Source organism: Thermobia domestica, chromosome 3, assembly GCF_964235325.1.
Source record: "Thermobia domestica chromosome 3, izTheDome1.hap1.1, whole genome shotgun sequence".
Lineage (NCBI taxonomy): Eukaryota > Metazoa > Arthropoda > Insecta > Zygentoma > Lepismatidae > Thermobia > Thermobia domestica.
This window is the reverse complement of record NC_137456.1, coordinates 67435740-67454872: the sequence shown is the minus strand read 5'-3', so window position 1 is coordinate 67454872 and position 19133 is coordinate 67435740. Positions and strand designations below refer to the sequence as shown.

The 19133-nt window shown below is 35.6% G+C and overlaps 1 protein-coding gene across 1 annotated transcript in view; it reads right to left on the bottom strand.

Annotated features, from left to right (window-relative positions):
• Positions 1-19133, bottom strand: part of LOC145681447 (uncharacterized) — an 83682-nt gene that overhangs the window by 11439 nt on the left and 53110 nt on the right. Inside the window, exon 4 of the mRNA XM_081753091.1 lies at positions 10895-11017. Within this exon, the coding sequence (XP_081609217.1) occupies positions 10895-11017 (123 nt within the window). The remainder of the gene's footprint in view (positions 1-10894; positions 11018-19133) is intronic.

Sequence of the window (19133 nt, the reverse complement as noted above, 5' to 3'; positions counted from 1 at the left end):
AGAAAGCTCTAAAACACGAGTCATCGAAACAACATTTGCTGCATAGTGAATCTTTTCACTTGTTAAGGAAAATACACATTGAACATGCATTGCATTGTATTGTATTATATCAGACAAGTGACTAACTTTGGCATCCCCATTTCGGAATACTACGCTACGCTACTGGTAGATATGGGAAAAAGTACATCATTTAGAAGCATTGATATGTTCTTCTGTGAGTAATTGCTAAAAAATAATTTGATATTCTACCAATGGCAGTTTAGTTGTATCCTGGATTTGAGTTAAAATTCGCGTTGGATGGGATGAATATTATGTGAAATTATTGTAAGAAAGTGGAGAAATGTTTCTATGCTTAATACATTTTTATTGTACTTTTATAGTGCTGAACCATAGAATTAAAAGTTCAAGCTGTAAATTCGTTTAGACTTAATTTTAGATTTGGAGTTGTACGTTGTATGACGCTCATTACAACTGCTGTTGCAGCGAATTTCTTCTAGAAGATTATAACATTATTTAATACCATGGGTTTGACAGCAGTGCAAGTTCAATGTATGTAAAGTTAGAAGCAACACTTCCAAAAATTGAGAAACATGTACGGATGGGCGCGAGTCGAGCTTAAAATCGACTCGACTCGAAACTCGAGTAGAATTCGAGCCAAGTTTCGACTCGAGCCAAAGGTAATTTTCTGGAGTCAAGTTTCGAGCCGAGTCACTGTTTTTTAGGTCGAGCTTCGAGTCGAGTCGAGTTTAATAAATGGCTCGATCGTTCAGCTTGTTTAAACTCGTTTTGAAATTAGATTGGAAAGCGAAGGCGATGAGAAATATAAACAGTAATGTGGAATACTTTTAGTGTTGCTCGCATCTCGTCTCGTCTCGTTAACGAGACGAAACTACATTTTTATAACGAGACAGCCGCAAATGTCGTGAGCACCAATATAAGTAAATACTGTAGTTTTTACCATCTAGGCTGAAACCTACACGGTCGAATTTTTGACTCCAAGAACAGACGCCCAACCCGGGTAGTGATGTCAACCTGCTCGGCTCGGTTGGGGTGAGCCACTAACTCGGCTCAGGTGAGCCATCGGCTCGAGTCAGCTCCGTTAAAACGAGTCCAACGGTTTGTTTCAACTCGGCTCAACTGAGCCATGGCTAGAGCCGGCTCGGTTGGGTGCGGCTCGGTTCGGTGAGGAGTTGGCTTGGATCACTTCTCGGTTCGGCTTAATAGTGAATGAGCTGTGAGCAGAGTTGTTCGACCCGTTGATAACCCTAAATCCGGGCCGAGCAATCGTTTATGGAGGATTGGTGCAACAAACATTTTCGTTTGCGCAACTATAATTACAAAAGTACAGTAATTTGAAATGAATGAAATAAAATGGAATCTTTTATTTTAACTTTCTACGATTATGCCCTTTAGGCTATGGGAGTCGAATGATTAAAGCAACGATGGCGATGGAATAACTAAAGTAATGAGAATATGGACGAAATGAGAGTACCCTGAGAAAACCCACGGACACAATGTTGTCCACCACAAACTATCTTAGCTGGGGATCGATCTAGAAACTCCAAGCACCAAAGGTAGGCGCTTTACCACTGAACCATCGTTGTTCAATACTGAAATTCGACAATAATGTTTCCACCTTAATTTCAGCCTTGACTCACCACCACTCTGAATCAACCAACACTTGTAAAATGTAATGGGCTTTGCAAGTGATTGATGGAAACTCCAATACAAAAGAATACATATATGTATAAATTGTCACCATTCGTTTGTACAAATGTTGAATTTTTCAGACAGTGATAGTTCTAGCATAACGTCAAAGTGAAACCATCCTCTCTAAAATTGAAATAAACGTTATTTTGTAACTATAATTGTATATACAAACGAAACGTTTTGCTGCACAATCGTGTACAAGCTATTGAAATAATTTGTATCTTAATTTTTGAAAGTGGGTGCTCTAATTTTACAGCTTCGGTGTTATAACAGGCATTTAAACTACAAAATAACCTTCGCTGTTCCTATTTCTAACGCAGTTTCTAATTAGAAACTTTTAGTACTTAATGATTTTCTTTGTTTGTTAAATGCAGCTGTACATCCCGAATAACAACCTAGAAAATGATGTTTTATGAAGCATATATTGCAGTGAATCCAGTCTAGTAATGTGTGTGTGTGTATTTGGGGGGGGGGGGGGAGGCGAGCGAGCGAGATGCAAGCTATTGACAGAAAAAACTATATTCGTAATTACAAATATCACGATTGTTGTAACAAAGAAGAGTTAAATTAAACACCGTATAAACAGAAAATAACTACTGGGTGCATTATTTTTTGGGGGTATCTCCCATTTCCTCCCATTTACTTCGTTTCATTATTACCATCTTTCCACCAGCGTCTCCTTTACCCTTGGTGAGTAATTGTGAGACTAAAAAAAATAAAGGATGTGATTCTATTAACAACAAGGTTTGTAAATATATATATATATATATATATATATATATATATATATATATATATATTGCATTAGAATGACATGCAAAAGCTTTGCTGGAATATAAATGGATAAGATTATTATTATTATTATTATTATTATTATTATTATTATTATTATTATTATTATTATTATTATTATTATTATTATTATTATTATTATTATTATTATTATTATGGAAGATTTGAGAATCCAGTGCTGTATCTGAAATCGCAGAAGGAGTCAGACAAAAATCATGTATGACCAACGAAAAGGAAGGCGAGGCGCCAGGTAAACAAGGTTGTGAACCATTGTTTTATTGTGTATGGAAGTTGCAAGAACAAGTTTTTATTTATTTTGTTTAACGTATAATATTAGTTTACTTAATATTAACATCAATTACCCGTTTGGCTGGGCTAAATAAAAAAAAAAAAATAGTTTCGATAGTCAGTCACTTTTTACTATTAATAAAGCGCTCTCTGATATTTGTCATTCTCTATCATTTTTATATTTCTACCTCCTCTTCCTTCTCCAAGTTGAGGGACACGGCATTGGAAATGTCACTACTCGTCTCAGCGACCCCGAAAACTATGGATTCGGCACTAATATCGGCCATTTTCGATGATTAGTTTCGGTACTCAATTCGGATGCAAATTGGATCGGAAGTGTCACTGTTCAACTCAGTGACTTCGAAAACTATAGATTCGATACTAATATCGGCCATTTTCGATCGTTCTTAATTATTTCTCCCCTATCCCTCCCCTAAGTTCCACCATCAGAATGATATGATAAAAACCATGCCAGGTTCAAACCTGATCTATGTTGAAAATTTGATCGAGATCGGTCGGTTCGTTGAAGAGTGTGAAGAGTGAAAAAGTCACAAAGAAAGTTACTTTCATTTGAATTATATATATATATATATATATATATATATATATATATATATATATATATATATATATAGAGAGAGAGAGAGAGAGAGAGAGAGAGATAGATATACTGTATATAATATATAGGTACGGATCCATGGGGGGCTATAGTTGCTATAGCTCCCCTTTTCGCTCACGTTTACACTGAATAAAATGGACTTCAATCCTGCTTTACATTGGATAAAACGGCAAACTATGGTTGCCCCGCCCTTGATCATATCCTGGATCCGCAAATATATATATATATATATATATATATATATATATATATATATATATATATGTGTGTGTGTGTGTGTGTGCGTGTGTATGTGTCCCTCCTCCTCTCTTACGTTGCACCGTAAAGTGAAATGATAAAAAAAAAAAAAAAAAAACTTCCAGGCTTGAACATTATTTATGTTGAAAATTTTATCGAGATTGGTAATTTAGTTCAAGAGTTATATAGTTTTATTTTTTCTATCTCCCCCTATTCCCCTTCCCCTAATTTACACCTCCAAAGTGAATAAACAAAAAGACTTCAAGGCCCGAACCTCATCAACATTGAAAATTTGATCGAGATCGGTCGGGTGGTTCAAGAGATTAAGAGTTACAAATATAGTCGCTTTGAATTTTATAATATTACATTAAAATTCAAAAGCATGGTCGTGAATTCTGTTGGTAAGAAATGCTAAGTATCTGATGAAAGTGATCTTTTCAGTTTCCAGACCTGCCGCTAGAGAAATTTAGATTTTGTAAATGCTCTAATAGAGTTTAGTAAATCTTCAATACTTTTACATCAAAACCATAATAATGATATGTGTACTTGTTCCAAAACGCAGTAATAATTAGATAAATGTATATATATATATATGTAAACAACCGAAGTGGTGAGTGTAATATAAGATGATTTAAGATGAATATTTTTAAAATTGTGTCATTTCTAATTTTTCCTTTCTGTTTCTCAATCTTTTTTAAATGTAGTTTTATTTGTTCTTAATTTTGTATTTTTTTCCTTGAAGCAAAGCAAATTTGCTAAAATTAGTTTCCTGTAGATCGACTTACCATCTCTTGGCAGTAAAATTTGATTGAGCGCATTTTAGCTAAATTACGTTAAATATTTAAGTCAATGATTTACATCGCCTTCGGTGCGAGCAGTCTCGTGTTTGATTACAGGTGGGGACCTCGGTGGAAAAAGTGTAAAAAGCTTTTTCAGGCCAGCCACCCTGAATGACGTTTTCCTGGGTTTTCCTCATTCACACCAGGTAAATGCCGGGGTGCTACCTAACATATACTAGGTGTCCGGAGGGGCCGCGGTGGCTCAGTGGTAGCTGGTGGGTGTAGCCGAGCGGTCTGAGGCATTAGGCTGATGATCGCGAGGTGAAGCCCATTGGGGGTTCGAGTCCCTCTGTAGTAGCAAGGGTGGAATTTTAACTGTCCTCGATGTTTCTGTGTTCGTGTCCCTGTCGTGTCTAGTAGTCCTGAAAAGTGGTTGCAGTAGAAGATAAGTCAGGAAGTTAAAAAAAAATAAGTGGTAGAGCGTTCACCTCTGGTGCTAGGGGTCCCGGTTTCGATCCCAGCTCCCGCCAAGTGAGCTTTGTAGTGAGCACACACCGTATGCGTGGGTTTTCTCGGGGTTCCCCCGTTTCTTCATTCCACCCTTTTATTCTTTTCTCATCATTACTATCTCCCTTAGGCTAGGCAGCGTAATTGTGGGACGTAAAATTTAAAAATTCCATTCTTTTCATAAAGTAGTCGGTCTTGACACATGAAACAAAAGGCAACATATGCAGAATAAAACAAGCATTTAGAAAATGTATGACCTCTTGCAGAATTCAGGAAATCATCGCCTGAGGAGAGACGAAGAAAAATGGAAGATGACCCGCTTGTATGGTTCTTATTTTCTCTTGGTCTAGGATACGTTAGCAAATAGCTCATCGCCAATCGGGGATTTTGTCTCGAAGTCCAGCTGACCGAGGTGCAGGGCTCTACATATGGTTAATAGTTAAGTGTAAAACAAGTACCAAATATGCAGAAAGAACAATACACAGTATTTTAAAGTTGAGTGATTGGTGCAATAATATACTTGTATCAAGGCCTAAAGTGAATAATTTTAAGATGCTATTGTTTTATTTTTATCTAGAAAAACTGTTATTAATTGTTTAATATTTTAACTTACTTTTTAATAAGGCGTCTACAATAATATTTATCTTTTCGTTGTTTTGTGTTTTTTAAAGATCAATCAAAAAATAGTTTATATATCGTACGCGATCTACAGAACTTGTTTGATCTTGATCAAACTTATCATGTAGGTAAACTTTGCTCAGTATGCAGGTGAAAGATTTTTCTGTGCAGTACAGACACTTGGTTCCCGAGTTAAGAGGCATCGAAGTTTGGATTTGGACTTAGGAACTTTTTTACACACACACACGCACAGTCGCCAATTGTAATTAGAAAAAGACCTATTCTTTGTTCCATCTTAGCTTTAAACTACCATAAACAATGCTACGAGTAACTAAACGACGCTGATTTGTTGTTGAATTGCCGACCCGTGTACTCTAGCCACAAGTAGATCATAACCACAAGTGGAATGTTTTCCATTATTAATTGTTTTCCATCCATCTGTAAGCGTGAGAATGAAGCATCACTAACCAATAAGGTTTATAAATAGAGGAAGATTACGAATCGTTTTGTTTACTTCTTTTTAGACGTAACAGAGAACAAAGAGTAGGAATAAATTCATGAAATAAACCTGTTGAACGTTAAGTAACTCCACCGTGAATAATAGAGATTTTCTAAAATCAAAGAAGGACGAATTGTTTTCTGCAATTTGAGAATTCATTTCTAGCTAATTGTTATTTCTGTAAATGAATTGTGACGTTGATATGCATTGAATGTAAGTGTAAAGGTACAATATTATGAGATTAAAGCTGCCTTCAGTATTGTGTGATTGGACACGGTTAAGAAGCATCAGGAAAGGCAAAGTAGTGGAATCTTTGTGGATGCAAGTTGTGGATAAAATCAAACATGAATGATTTATCCGCACGATAACATTGAAATATGTGATGATCTGAGTGGCTGTCATGTGAGATAGTAAAATGTAATAAAATACGAGGTATATCATCCAGAAAGTAAATTTTGATAGGCTCTAAAATGAAAGATGTACATCCAGAAGGAAATGGTTTTATTACTGTGAAGTTAAAGATATATAATCTACTTTCCAGCATATGCACCATCCTTGTTAAGGCATACGTCATAATGCGACACCAACTTATGTATCACAAAGAACTCTACCGCTAACTGGATTAATAGAACATCCTATCAGCCCCAGTAGCCTGTGTACAATATTTTTTGAGTAATGGATGTTTGGATAGCTATATCACATGCTACTCAATATGGACGGAGCAATGGCAACTGTGTATCAACAAAGAGGGAGTGTTTGTTGAAAAATAGACACAGTTTTCCTGTTCTTGGAAATTAGAACGAATCGGCATTTACTTTTGGCGTGCACCTCGTATTCCATCTCCAACCTAATCTATGTACTAAAATTGTAAGTGATATAAATCTACTACTACTCACGGTTTCAACATTAATTTTCACGTTACAAAAACTGTAAAAGATGAGAAGTTTCTTTTTTTTTCGAATCGATTCAGTATTGTATTTAATCTCTTTTGTATCTACGGAAAATAGTAAAGTAGAAGAGTCTTCACGCGTTTTGAGCGCGATTCTGGTCATACGAGTATCCACAACCAATCACAACTCGACACGTAGATCTTCAAAACCTGCTATCCAGAGAACAAGTTCTAGTTGTGAGGAGTCGGGAGTAGAGTGAGGGTTTTACAGCACGGGTGGAGGGCCTTACCTATCACGTTTCATCTTCACCTTAGTTCTTCTATACAAACTGGACTCCAACACTGGTGGCCATAGTAGAAAAATGATAATAGATATCGAGAAAGTTTCTTGATGTGGATTCAGTACCGTAAGAATATGTTCCATCTTCGACTTTGCCTCTTTAGTCTAGTGCAGCTGAAAGTTACAGAAAAGTACTACCATTTCCGGATTGAATATTATACTTCGTTTACATAATCAGTAAGAAATAACAAGAAATAGCTTTCTGATGTGGCTTATGCGTAACAAGAATAAGTTCCATCTCTGACCTCATTCCTATATTACCAACCTACTGCCACTTCCGGTTTAGTTATTATTCTTCGTATAGCAAACATGGTAAGAGAGCAAGAAATATCTTTTTGATATGGCTTCACCGTCCCAAGAATAAGTTCCATCTCTGACCTCATTCCTATATTACAATTGAAAGTTATAGAAACATATTACAGCTTCTGGTTTAATTATTAATTTTCATATAACAAACAAGGTAAGAGATAAAAAGGAAAGGATCTTTTGATATGGCGTCAGCGTTCCAAGAATAAGTTCCATCTCTGACCCCATTCCTGTATTACAACTGGAAGTCATAGAAACATACTACCACTTTTGGTTTAATTATTTGTTCATAAGGAATAGCTTTTCGATATGGCTTCAGCGTTCCAAGAATAAGTTCCATCTCTGACCCCATTCCTGTATTACAACTGGAAGTCATAGAAACATACTACCACTTTTGGTTTAATTATTTGTTCATAAGGAATAGTTTTTTGATATGGCTTCAGCGTTCCAAGAATAAGTTCCATCTCTCACCCAATTCCTGTATTACAACTGGAAGTCATAGAAACATACTACCACTTTTGGTTTAATTATTTGTTCATAAGGAATAGTTTTTTGATATGGCTTCAGCGTTCCAAGAATAAGTTCCATCTCTGACCCCATTCCTGTATTACAACTGGAAGTCATAGAAACATACTACCACTTTGTGTTTAATTATTTGTTCATAAGGAATAGCCTTTTGATATGGCTTCAGCGTTCTAAGAATAAGTTCCATCTCTCACCCAATTCCTGTATTACAACTGGAAGTCATAGAAACATACTACCATTTTTGGTTATTTGTTCATAAGGAATAGCTTTTTGACATGGCTTCAGCGTTCCAAGAATAAGTTCCATCTCTGACCCCATTCTTGTATTACAACTGGAAGTCATAGAAACATATAGGAAAGGAGGGCAAAGCGGATCACTTAACTTCAAGGGCCTCAAATGGCAACTAAAATTAAGACTAGGAAACCAAAGTTTTGAGGAAATATTTTATGATCATTAAACTTTCAAATAACAATACAATAGTAATAAGGATTGCATATACATAAATGATATTGCTTAATTACTGAACTACTGCAGTTTATTCACTTTGCCCCACCGGTAGGGCAAAGCGGATCATGATAGTGGGGCAAAGTGAATAAGCAAAAACTCATACATTAAACGTCAGGGTTTAATACAGATATGCAAAATAGAACTTGCATAGAAGAACAATATATGTGTACACAGTCTAAGATAATAAAAGAATGACACCTAAATGAACTGCTTTGCCTACCAGAAGATTAAAATGTTTAATATTTTGTGAGTATTAGCCTAACACATTTAAATATAGAATTAAGTCTAGACAAAGCTTGCATACACATGATCCCTAAATATGTTTAAAAAGCTCAAGTCCATAGAAGTCTTTTTTCTTATCAAATAGGCATCTAGTGTCTAGTTTCTTTCAATCTGTAGTAACCCTAATGAGTGCAATCTACGTAGTAGCAAACAAATTAAAAAAACACAATAATAAGGCTTAAGGCTGAAAATAATATCACATCACACTCTTGGTTTACACAGATCACAAATGTAAATGACTTGTCCCTTATAATAATCTATACAGTTTTCGTGAAACCATGACAGACAAATGGAACACTGAATCCAGTCTTCGTTAAGTGGATCTGAATAATATCCATGACAGAACTTGCATTGGTAACTACCGTCTCCTTCTGGTGATTTTGAATGTTTTTTCTTTGTAATTCCAGATGTATTTGGGAGAGCTATAGCCGCAGCAAAACATTTCTTCTTGCAGGAGAACCTTGAATGGTACATTTCCTTCTTTTCTCTGGTACTTCCTTTACGGAAGTTGCACCAGTACTTGGTTCGATAGACATAGTAGACTTGCTATACTTCTTCGCACTCTTCTGTTTTAAACATTCCTTGATAGGGGTACTCGTTAGTTCCTCTGCACGTAGAGACCTCAAGCTTCCCCCTCCCCGAACAAAATTTCACCATACGCCACTGTAGTCATTAGTACTGAACGTAAATTGATTTCGTAAATTGATTAGAGGCAAAAAAGTAGAGAAACGAAGAAACAAACAAAGAACTGAAGTTAATTAAAATCACTTTAAAAGATGTAAAATCAAACTAATAGTTTCTTAACAGTGGTAAAGAATTACATAGTTTAATATAGGATAAGTTGCGTTAATAGCCGCTGCGATTATTTAACTGAACTCCTACCCTAACCCAACTTACTACTACAACAACTACTGATGTTACTCTATTACAACTACCACCACTACTACTATTACTACTGCTATGTTTTGTTCGGCAAGTGTTAACGGAACAAATTCAATATGAATTTCAATATTCAAATTAGCTGTGTTGCAACGTATACGTGCCGTCAATACCACATTTAGTGCCAAACAGATGTTCTAAAACAGTACTGCATTATGCTTGGGGCAAAGTGAATCGCTATTCGCTTTGCCCCTTTTAAAAGTATTCTCTTTGCCCCACACTACCACATGAGACAAAAGACTGTCTACAGCATATGGACGACGTATTTACGATAATTCTCAAACATGATAACAAAGGTAAGATCCCACCCTGTCCATGCATAGAGTGTTCGCAAACATTCTACGGAATAGTAAGAAAATATTTCAAAATCCTTACCTCTTGATTGTTTTAGCAAAATGCGTATTTTCTTTCTTTTTCCTCTCTCGCCTAAACAACAACACGTACACACAAAACAGTAACGTCCTTCTCTTCTTTCACTAGTGACGTCATAAACTGGGGTAAACATTTCCTGCCCTCTGTTTTCAGTTGACTGTAAATTGCGTTATTCGCTTTGCCTCATATATCCACTTTGTCCCCCTTTCTACTACCAATTTTGGTTTAATTATTTGTTCATAAGGAATAGCTTTTTTATATGGCTTCAGCGTTCCAAGAATAAGTTCCATATCTGACCCCATTCCTGTATTACAACAGGAAGTCATAGAAACATACTACCACTTTTGGTTTAATTATTTGTTCATATAGAAAACAGTAAAAATAACAGGGAATAACTTTTTGATATGGCTTCAGCGTTCCAAGGATACGTTCCACCTGAGACCTTATCTCTGTATTGCATCTGCAAGTTAAAGATCTACTAAGATCGGTTTTAATATTGAGTTCGCGTAGTTTAGATATCCATAGCAGTTTCACACTGTGAAACGAAATTTACTTGTTTCATTTATATGTTTTTTGAACCCTGAATTGAAGTGCAACGAAAGTAAAAAAAATATATGGAATATCCGTAAGAAATTTATTTCTTTTTAGTAAAATAATAGGAAGTGTATTATCTTTATTTATCTACCGATTGTTCTGGTTTTTGCCTCGTTCTGCTTTGTCTTCTGCGTCCTGGCCATCTTCCAGTGCGTTGATACTCGCTTATACCTCCGAATATTCTCGTTCCCACGTCCAGCAGGCTGTTGATTTTCTAAAAATAAAATAATAAACAGTCAGTAAATCATATATAGATTTACGGGAAGAAATTATTTTTACATTTTATACATATAATCTCTATACATGAAATAAGTCCTGAGTGACTGAGTTACAGATCAACGCTTAGGCCAAACTACTTATGTGAGAAACTTGAAATTTTGATAGCGCATAAAAATTGGGATATATGATACCATCAATAAAGCATTTTTACAAATTCGATAGGAAATGGGAGATTAGGAATCTAAATTATATTAAAATGGTACACGGACTTTTCATTTAAAATGATAAGAAATTTGTTTAAACTTTTTTTGATATTTGAACTGGAAAGGAAGAAAAACGGATGAATATTATAATTATTATATTAAGAAGTCTTTTTAAAGTTCTCTTTAGAAAGTTGGGTCTGAAGACCTACATTTAAAAATCCCTTAATCCAGTAATTAGGAAGTGATATGCTGTTCAGTTATGAGACTCCTCCACCCAGAGCAGTCGAGAAATTGGGTACATATGGCAGGATGTTCCATCCAACTCAATGCAGTTGGAACGGGATGCTTAAGGCCCAATGTAGCCGAAAGAGATGAGGACTTTAAAACTCTATAGCAACTGAGAGAGGGGTGATAAGTTTATCGCAAGATCCGCAGCAGCTATGAGAGATAATTAGAAGTCTCAACCCGCAGAGCAGCCGAGAGAAAATGAATTATATTCCAGAGCAACAAAGAGAGTATGGATCAGCCCCAAGCAAACTGATGATGATGAGTATGGTGTTCTCCTTTTACACGAAATATTCGAGTGGCTCTCACCTCCTTCGTGGCTAGTGCTGTTGTCTTCCCTCTTCGGTTCACGTAATGGTTTGTTGACACTAGATGTGTTGTTTGCTTGCTGCTGTTGATGACTAATAAAAGGTTAGGATATTGCATTTCCTTGGTGGAGGTGAAAAATAATTGGGATATTTCAGTATAACAATACGTATTTATAGACACTGCACACAAAAATATCAACACGTGTGCAATCTCGCAAAACTTTTACTAGTAAGGAATTGCCTCCCTTTTGCCTGAATTACAGCTTGTATCCTACGTGGAATGACGAATACAGATCCTGTACTTTTTGCACAGAAATACACAGCTTTTCTCGTGCAAAACAGTATTAAATTCGGAAAGTGTCACTGAACATGGAAACCACTCACGCACTACACTCTCCAAAATACCCCGCAAAGGGACTTAAAATTGCCACGGATAATATGAATTGGTTATAAGAGTAGTGCCAACAATACGAAAATAGTGGAATATGCTATTTGTGAGATGTTTCGGAAAGATCCTTAAATACTCGTGAAAAGGCTGATAGAAGGAAGGATGGGAGAAAGTATGGATAAGGAAACTCCAGCCAGTGAGCAAGTCAGAAAGTTGTGTGAGGAACTTTAGTCTATTGACGGGAGACGTAGTTCGTATTTACTGACCGTACGAAAGAATATATTCCCGATATACTGTGTGTGTGAGAATAAAAAAAGTTAGAGTTTTAACAATGTTCTATAATCTCGTTTGGAAGAGTGGTAAGATACCGGAAAAATGGAAAAATGAATAGAACCGTTTCTATTCCCAAGAAACAAAGGAATTTAATTCAGACGGAAAATCGGAAATCAATTACAAATTGGCTATCTTATCATGAGAGCTTTTATAGCTCTAATCAGTGATACGTTACAAGAGGCAGTAAAAATATCTAGGGCACAGGATCTCCAAAATGTGCAATGTACGAATTCGAACTAGTTTCTTCTAAATAAAATAATTAATACAGCAGAAATTATTGCTGGAATCTTCTGTGTCCTGGATGTTACGGAATCTTTTGACATGGTGATCCACAAGGCAATAGTGGAAGCATTGAAAAAGAGAGGAGTTAAGAATGAGTTAGTAAATTTAACATTTAATTTGTGGATTGGTAATGGAAGGATCATTAAAGATGACGGGGTTGAGCTAAAGATTCAATGTGGTGTGAAGGAGGGCGATCCATTAATCACACTCCTATTTAATATAATCATTGACAAATTATTTCATAGATGGAAAGACCTACTTATGAAGTTTGACTTGGGTGAAGTGAAAGCCGAAGTTTTGGCGTACGTGGACGATCTGCTACTGGCATACTGAAGACCAGAGAAACAGCATCAGACACTTAATTTTGTGAATATTTTTTTTAAGGAGAATTGGATATGTAGTTAGTGGTGAAGAAGTGCTCTACACTTTAGGTCGTATCTACAAGAACATCTTCATACATACGTAATCTTGAAATTGGAACGGGATAACGATGGGTGAGGGCTTTGGAAGTGAACATAGGGTTACTTATCCTGAGTGTTACTTCCCAGTTCAGCTTGGACGATTCGCCTACTTAGCGGAAGAGTACTTTGAACTACTTTTAACAAAACCTGGATAGAATAAGATTAAAAACAAGGCAGGAGTTAATTTTATTGTCTATTTGTTATCCTGTTTTTATTATGGGTGGGTAATATCAGAGATTAATACTTATATCTTGGAAATATTAGATAATGTGACAAGGGGGTTTCTTAAAAAGATGTTACACTTGCGGATATCGATTTCGAATAGGATATTGTATACCAGGAAGCGAAACAAAGGATTGGTAATTCCGAAAAGTCTTCATATCGTTCGACGTGGAATATTGCGAAACTGGGTGAAACTAGTTGAGAATGGGGACGATTTCAGTAAAATGTTAATTACTGAGAGGTTTGGAAGAATTAGTTAGCTACTGGTCTCGGTATGAGAGAACCAAGTTACAATGGAAAAATTGATGAAAACTAAATATGATGAAAAGAATAAAGAATTAATCGATTGGGGACAAGTGTCTCAAGGTAAAGGGTTTATATATTTTCGTGGTTCTGTGATAAAAGACAACTATTTATTCGATAATAATTCAATGTCAGATAACAGGCTTATCGATGCTGTAATGATACGGACAAATACTGATGGGCTTTACAGTAGTAATGGCGCGGAAAAAGCAAACAAATGAAGCGTTGTGCAGCAAATGTAAATATAAGAATGAGCCTTAATGAGCATGGTATTAATGAATGTTTCATTCAGAAAGGTAAAAGAATTCATAGTCATCGATAAGAAGAATGTGGTAAGAAGGGTTTCCGAATTACCAAGAAGAATAGAGTATTTGTGAATGACGAATGTCTTCGATCGGACCTTATTATCGACACGGACATGACACAATACATTGTAAAAGTTAGGGTGAGAATAGAGAAAGATAATAACCTAGAAGTCGGCACTACGGAGTATATTGATAAATATCAAAAGAGCAAATTATGATAAATCGAGGGGATACGGTAGCTCAGTGGTAAAGAGCTTGCCTCTGGTATGTGGGATTCCATCTTCGATCTCTGAGCAAGTAAGTTTGTTGTGGAACAACACCGTGTCGGTGGATTTTCCCGGGCTACTCCCGTTTCCTCCCTCATCCTCATTCCACCATTTCTTCCATCATCATTCATTTGCTTTAGTAATTTCTCCCTTAGCACCTAGGACGTTAAGCTGTAAAATTTCATTTTTCATTTTATGATAAGTTAAAGGAGTTCAGAGTTCTTCTAGTCATTGTTGGAGGTCGAAGCGATTCCAAGAGCCACCAGTCAATGTTTGGAAGTGTTAGCGAATGTGTACAACAGGATTTTGATGACAATCTCATTAATTTCCCTTAGATCAACCACCACAATTGTTAACGCTTATTTATTTTCTTATCCCCCAGTTATTCTGAGAGTTTTAATGTGGTTCTGTATGTTTTAACCTTATAGGGAAAGAAGAAGGGAATTTGATGAATAAATAATGAACTAATTGACTCAGGAATAGATGACTCTTATTATTAGAAACATGAAATTGTGTTTTGACCCTTCTTACATAAAACAAAAACAAACATGTTTCAGCATATATATATTTTTTTGTATTGTATTTGTCCTAGAAGGGAAGAAAAGATGGTGAGGTGATTAAAGGGGGCGGGGATTGAAATTATTATAATAACTCGGAAGTCTTACGGTTAGAGACATGCAATTTGGAATTTGGACTCCTCATTTAAAAGAAACATTACATACGTAGATAAGCGTTTTTTATATTTGTCCTAGAAGGGAAGAAAATGGGGTGAGATTACAATTATTATAATAAGATGGTCATATCTAGGATTCTCTTAATGTTAGAGGCATGAAATTTCGTAATTAGGTTTTTTATTTAAAATAATTAAAAATATGTTTAGTGTTTTTGTATATCTGTCCTTGAGTGTAAAAAAACGGATGGGAAGAAAGAAGGGCAGGGGTTGCAGTTATTATAATAAGCATCCATATCTCGGAATTCTTTTAGGTTAAAGGAATAAAATTTGGTGTTTGGTTCTATCATTTAAAACAATTAAGTACGTGTTCCATCGTTTTTTAAAAAAATATTTGTCCTAGAAGAGAAGAAAAAGATGGAAATTCTGAGGCTCGTGAACAAATACGTCAAATATTAAATACAAAAGTGAAGGAAGCATCAAGTATGTAACAGAATTGTTTTTCTTTTTCTCAAAATAACTATTATGTTTTTCATTTTGTATAATTAAGCGGTCTTAATTTTGTGGACTACCCTCGTATATATATCGGAATCACTTAAGATTAGTAATATAAAATTTGACGTCTTGAGACCATCAATCTAAAACACTGAAGAAATGTGTAGTCATTTTTCTTTCTTTCTTTTTTTTTTTTTTTAAAAATTAGATATTTGACCTGGAATTGAAGAAAGGAGGGTAGGGGTGCTTTCTTAATATGCCTATACAAGAAGTTCGATTTTTCAAACTCTTGAGGTCAAACGATGTCTACGTGGAAAGTACAGAAGAGAGAATGCGAATAGTGAACAGAGTGAATAGTGAACGTGGGGCTGTTTGTGGGTAGTGCATGATTTCGAGTAGTATATATAGCTGCATGCTTCCAATATTAAAATTATTTAAAAATGAATCACCAAGGTAAGAAATAAACTAACTAAATTAATTATTATTGCTGATGGTACTTTATACCATATGCTTCCTTAATATTAAAAGTAGATATGAGGCACTATGGCTGAAATTTGATCCCTCCCGTTCTTAGAATTCGGTATCATTTCCTGGAATTGGGAGGCAAGTTTCGACAAGCCTTTAGTTGCTATGGTCATAGCCTTTTACGGCTACCAGAGAAGTGCGTGGGAAAATTTTGGTTTATCTGAACGTGTATGAGAACAGTTTGTTGTTATGGTGATAGTCTTGGATGGCTTTATCGTCTTGGGTGGTCATACTCTTGGAGGGATCATAGTCCTATCAGTTATCATGATCGAAGCTTCATGATTGATTGATTGATTTTTGCTTTTCGTTATGTATTGAATAGCTAGATGCTCTTGGCCTTCATAGTCTTGGATGCTCATACTGTTGGCCGGGTCAGAGTCCTATTAGTTATCATGATCGAAGCTTCCCAATGGATTGATTGATTGGTTTTTCGTTATGAATTTGAATCCCAAACCCCTCCACTTCCTCCTGCGAAGAACGTAAGGGAACGTTGTTACTATGCTCATACTCTTGGACGGCGAAGCTTCCCAATTGGTTGATTGATTGATTTTTGCTTTTCGCTATGTATTGAATAGCTAAATGCTCTTGGATGGATGAGAGTTCTATTAGTTATCATGATGGAAGCTTCCCAATTGATTGATTGATTGATTTTTGTCTTTTCGTTATGGATTTGAACCCCCACCAAAGCACATCCACTTCACTACCTCCTGCGAAGAACGCAAGCGAACGTTGTTACTATGCTCATACTCTTGGACGTCTATCACGTTCGAAGCTTTCCAATTGATTGAATATCAAGTTCGAAGCTTCCCAATTGATTGATTGATTTTCGTCTTTTCGTTATGTATTGAATAGCGAAGAGCATACTTAATGTCTTAAAATATTCAATGCTTTCTCATCGAGAATCGAACCTGTACACTAAATATGTTTTCATTTTGAAAGCTCTCTCATTGAAATTGAACGCAAGACCAGTACTTCACGATTTAGAGTTGAATTAATTCTTGCATAAAAAAAAAAAAGAATTTCATGTATTGATTTTAGCGTAGCATATGATATGCACATTGTTCGAAGCTCTTCATTTCGAAGCACTATAATGTTTTCAAGTGTTCAATGATCCCTTTCTCTCTCTATCATCGAGAATCGAACCCGGACCAAAGTGGTATTAAAACATAAATAACAACCATAAAAATAAAATTTAAAAAATACAGCATCATATTATTATTATTATTATTTTGGGAGTGAAAGTGAAGCAGACAACTAATCTTGATTGTAGCTTCGCTAACTTATGAAATAAAGACTTTACACAAAATTCTACTTTGGTAGGGAGCTGGGATCGAATTTGGTACTTCATGATTTTAAAGTTGAACTAGTCCTTGCATGAAAAAAAAAGAATTTCACTTCGTTTTCACGACAGAAAGGATCGAATGACTTTCATGTCTTAAAATGTGTAATGTTTTCTCAACGAGGATCGAACCAGCAGGACACGGGAATCAAACGCAAGACCTGAGAATCAAACGCAAGACCTGTACTTCACGACCATTGAGTTGAATTAATCCTTGCATGAAAAAAAAAAAGAATTTCACGTATATAGCACATCGTTTCACGACAGAAAGGAACGAAATAGAAATATTTAATGCTCTTTCACTAAGAATCGAACCAGAACCCTAATATATGCTTTTATTTTGAAAGTTCTCTCATCGGAATCGAACGCGAGACCAGTACTTCACGGAAAGGAACGAAATAGAAATATTTAATGCTCTTTCACTAAGAATCAAATCAGAACCCTAAATATGCTTTTATTTTGAAAGTTCTCTCATCGGAATCGAACGCGAGACTTCACGATTTAGAGTTGAATTAATCCTCGCATGAAAAAAAGAATTTCATGGAGTAATCCACCGTGAGGTGAACACTCTATCACTGAATGTCAGTGCCTCGCATATAGATTAGATTTTATTTTTTTAAAAAAAACTTTTCGTATTTTTTCTAGTCGTCTTGTATTGGGTAGCTAGATTCCCCACCTCAGCCCCCAGATCCATCTTGTAATGCTAAGAATAGAAGTTCCCAGGTTTTCTGCGAAGAGTTTTGAGGAGTTTGACCTGATCTTATTCTCACGAAACGGCTGGAAAATTTTCGTCTGGAACCTTCTCAGGAAATTGAGTTGATAAGACGATTGTTGTGGTTCATGGATGTTTTTAAAACGTATTGGTAGCGGAAGCACTTCTCATAGCATATCATAATGTTTTAAAAACGTAGGATGAGAAAATGTGTATGCTCAAATCATCAGGGTTGATTGTATTGCATGTGAAAAGTATTATATGGATATTCACATGACAAGTAATTAAAATCACTTAAGTTGAAGCCGTGATGAGATATTGCGCTATAACATTCCCATAGCACAAAAGATTACGCCCCCACGAAATGTCTGTAGGTTATGAACTATTTGTTTTATCTAATTTGGTCTTGGGATTCTCACGAATTCACTTGTAAGTGTTCATGGGAATAGAATTTGTTTGCAGACTGTTCTTTGATCGAATAGACCTTAGTTGCTCAGGGGAATATCGCATTGCATGAATCGTGAATATCGTATTTTCAAACGTATACAGCATTTGAGATTACATGTATGTTTGTTGTCGGCTTCACATACGAACATACTCACGTGCGACTGAAGATAGTGTAATCTGAATGCGAAAACGCTGAGTTTGTGTAATGAAAAATAAGTCTGTTAATAGATAAGATTTACTAAAGATGATATTTTGATACATCTATCAAATAATGTGTGTGAATAAGGAAATGAAATTGAATAAGGATATTAAATGTAGCAGGGGAGAGGTGGGGAGATTTTATTCGTTTGGAAAAGCTCATATGTTTCTTGAAAACAGTTATCATAATAAACTTGCTTTATTTTTGACTTCAGATATAAGTGATCGTATTGCTTTGCGATTGCGTTTACCTTTAATGTATATATGGGATTTATGAATTTTTTGTTCGTGTGTTTGTGAGAAATTCTATTTTCGCTGAGTACATTTAATCACGTTGGTATCAGTTTATTCTTGTTGATGTAATTGAAT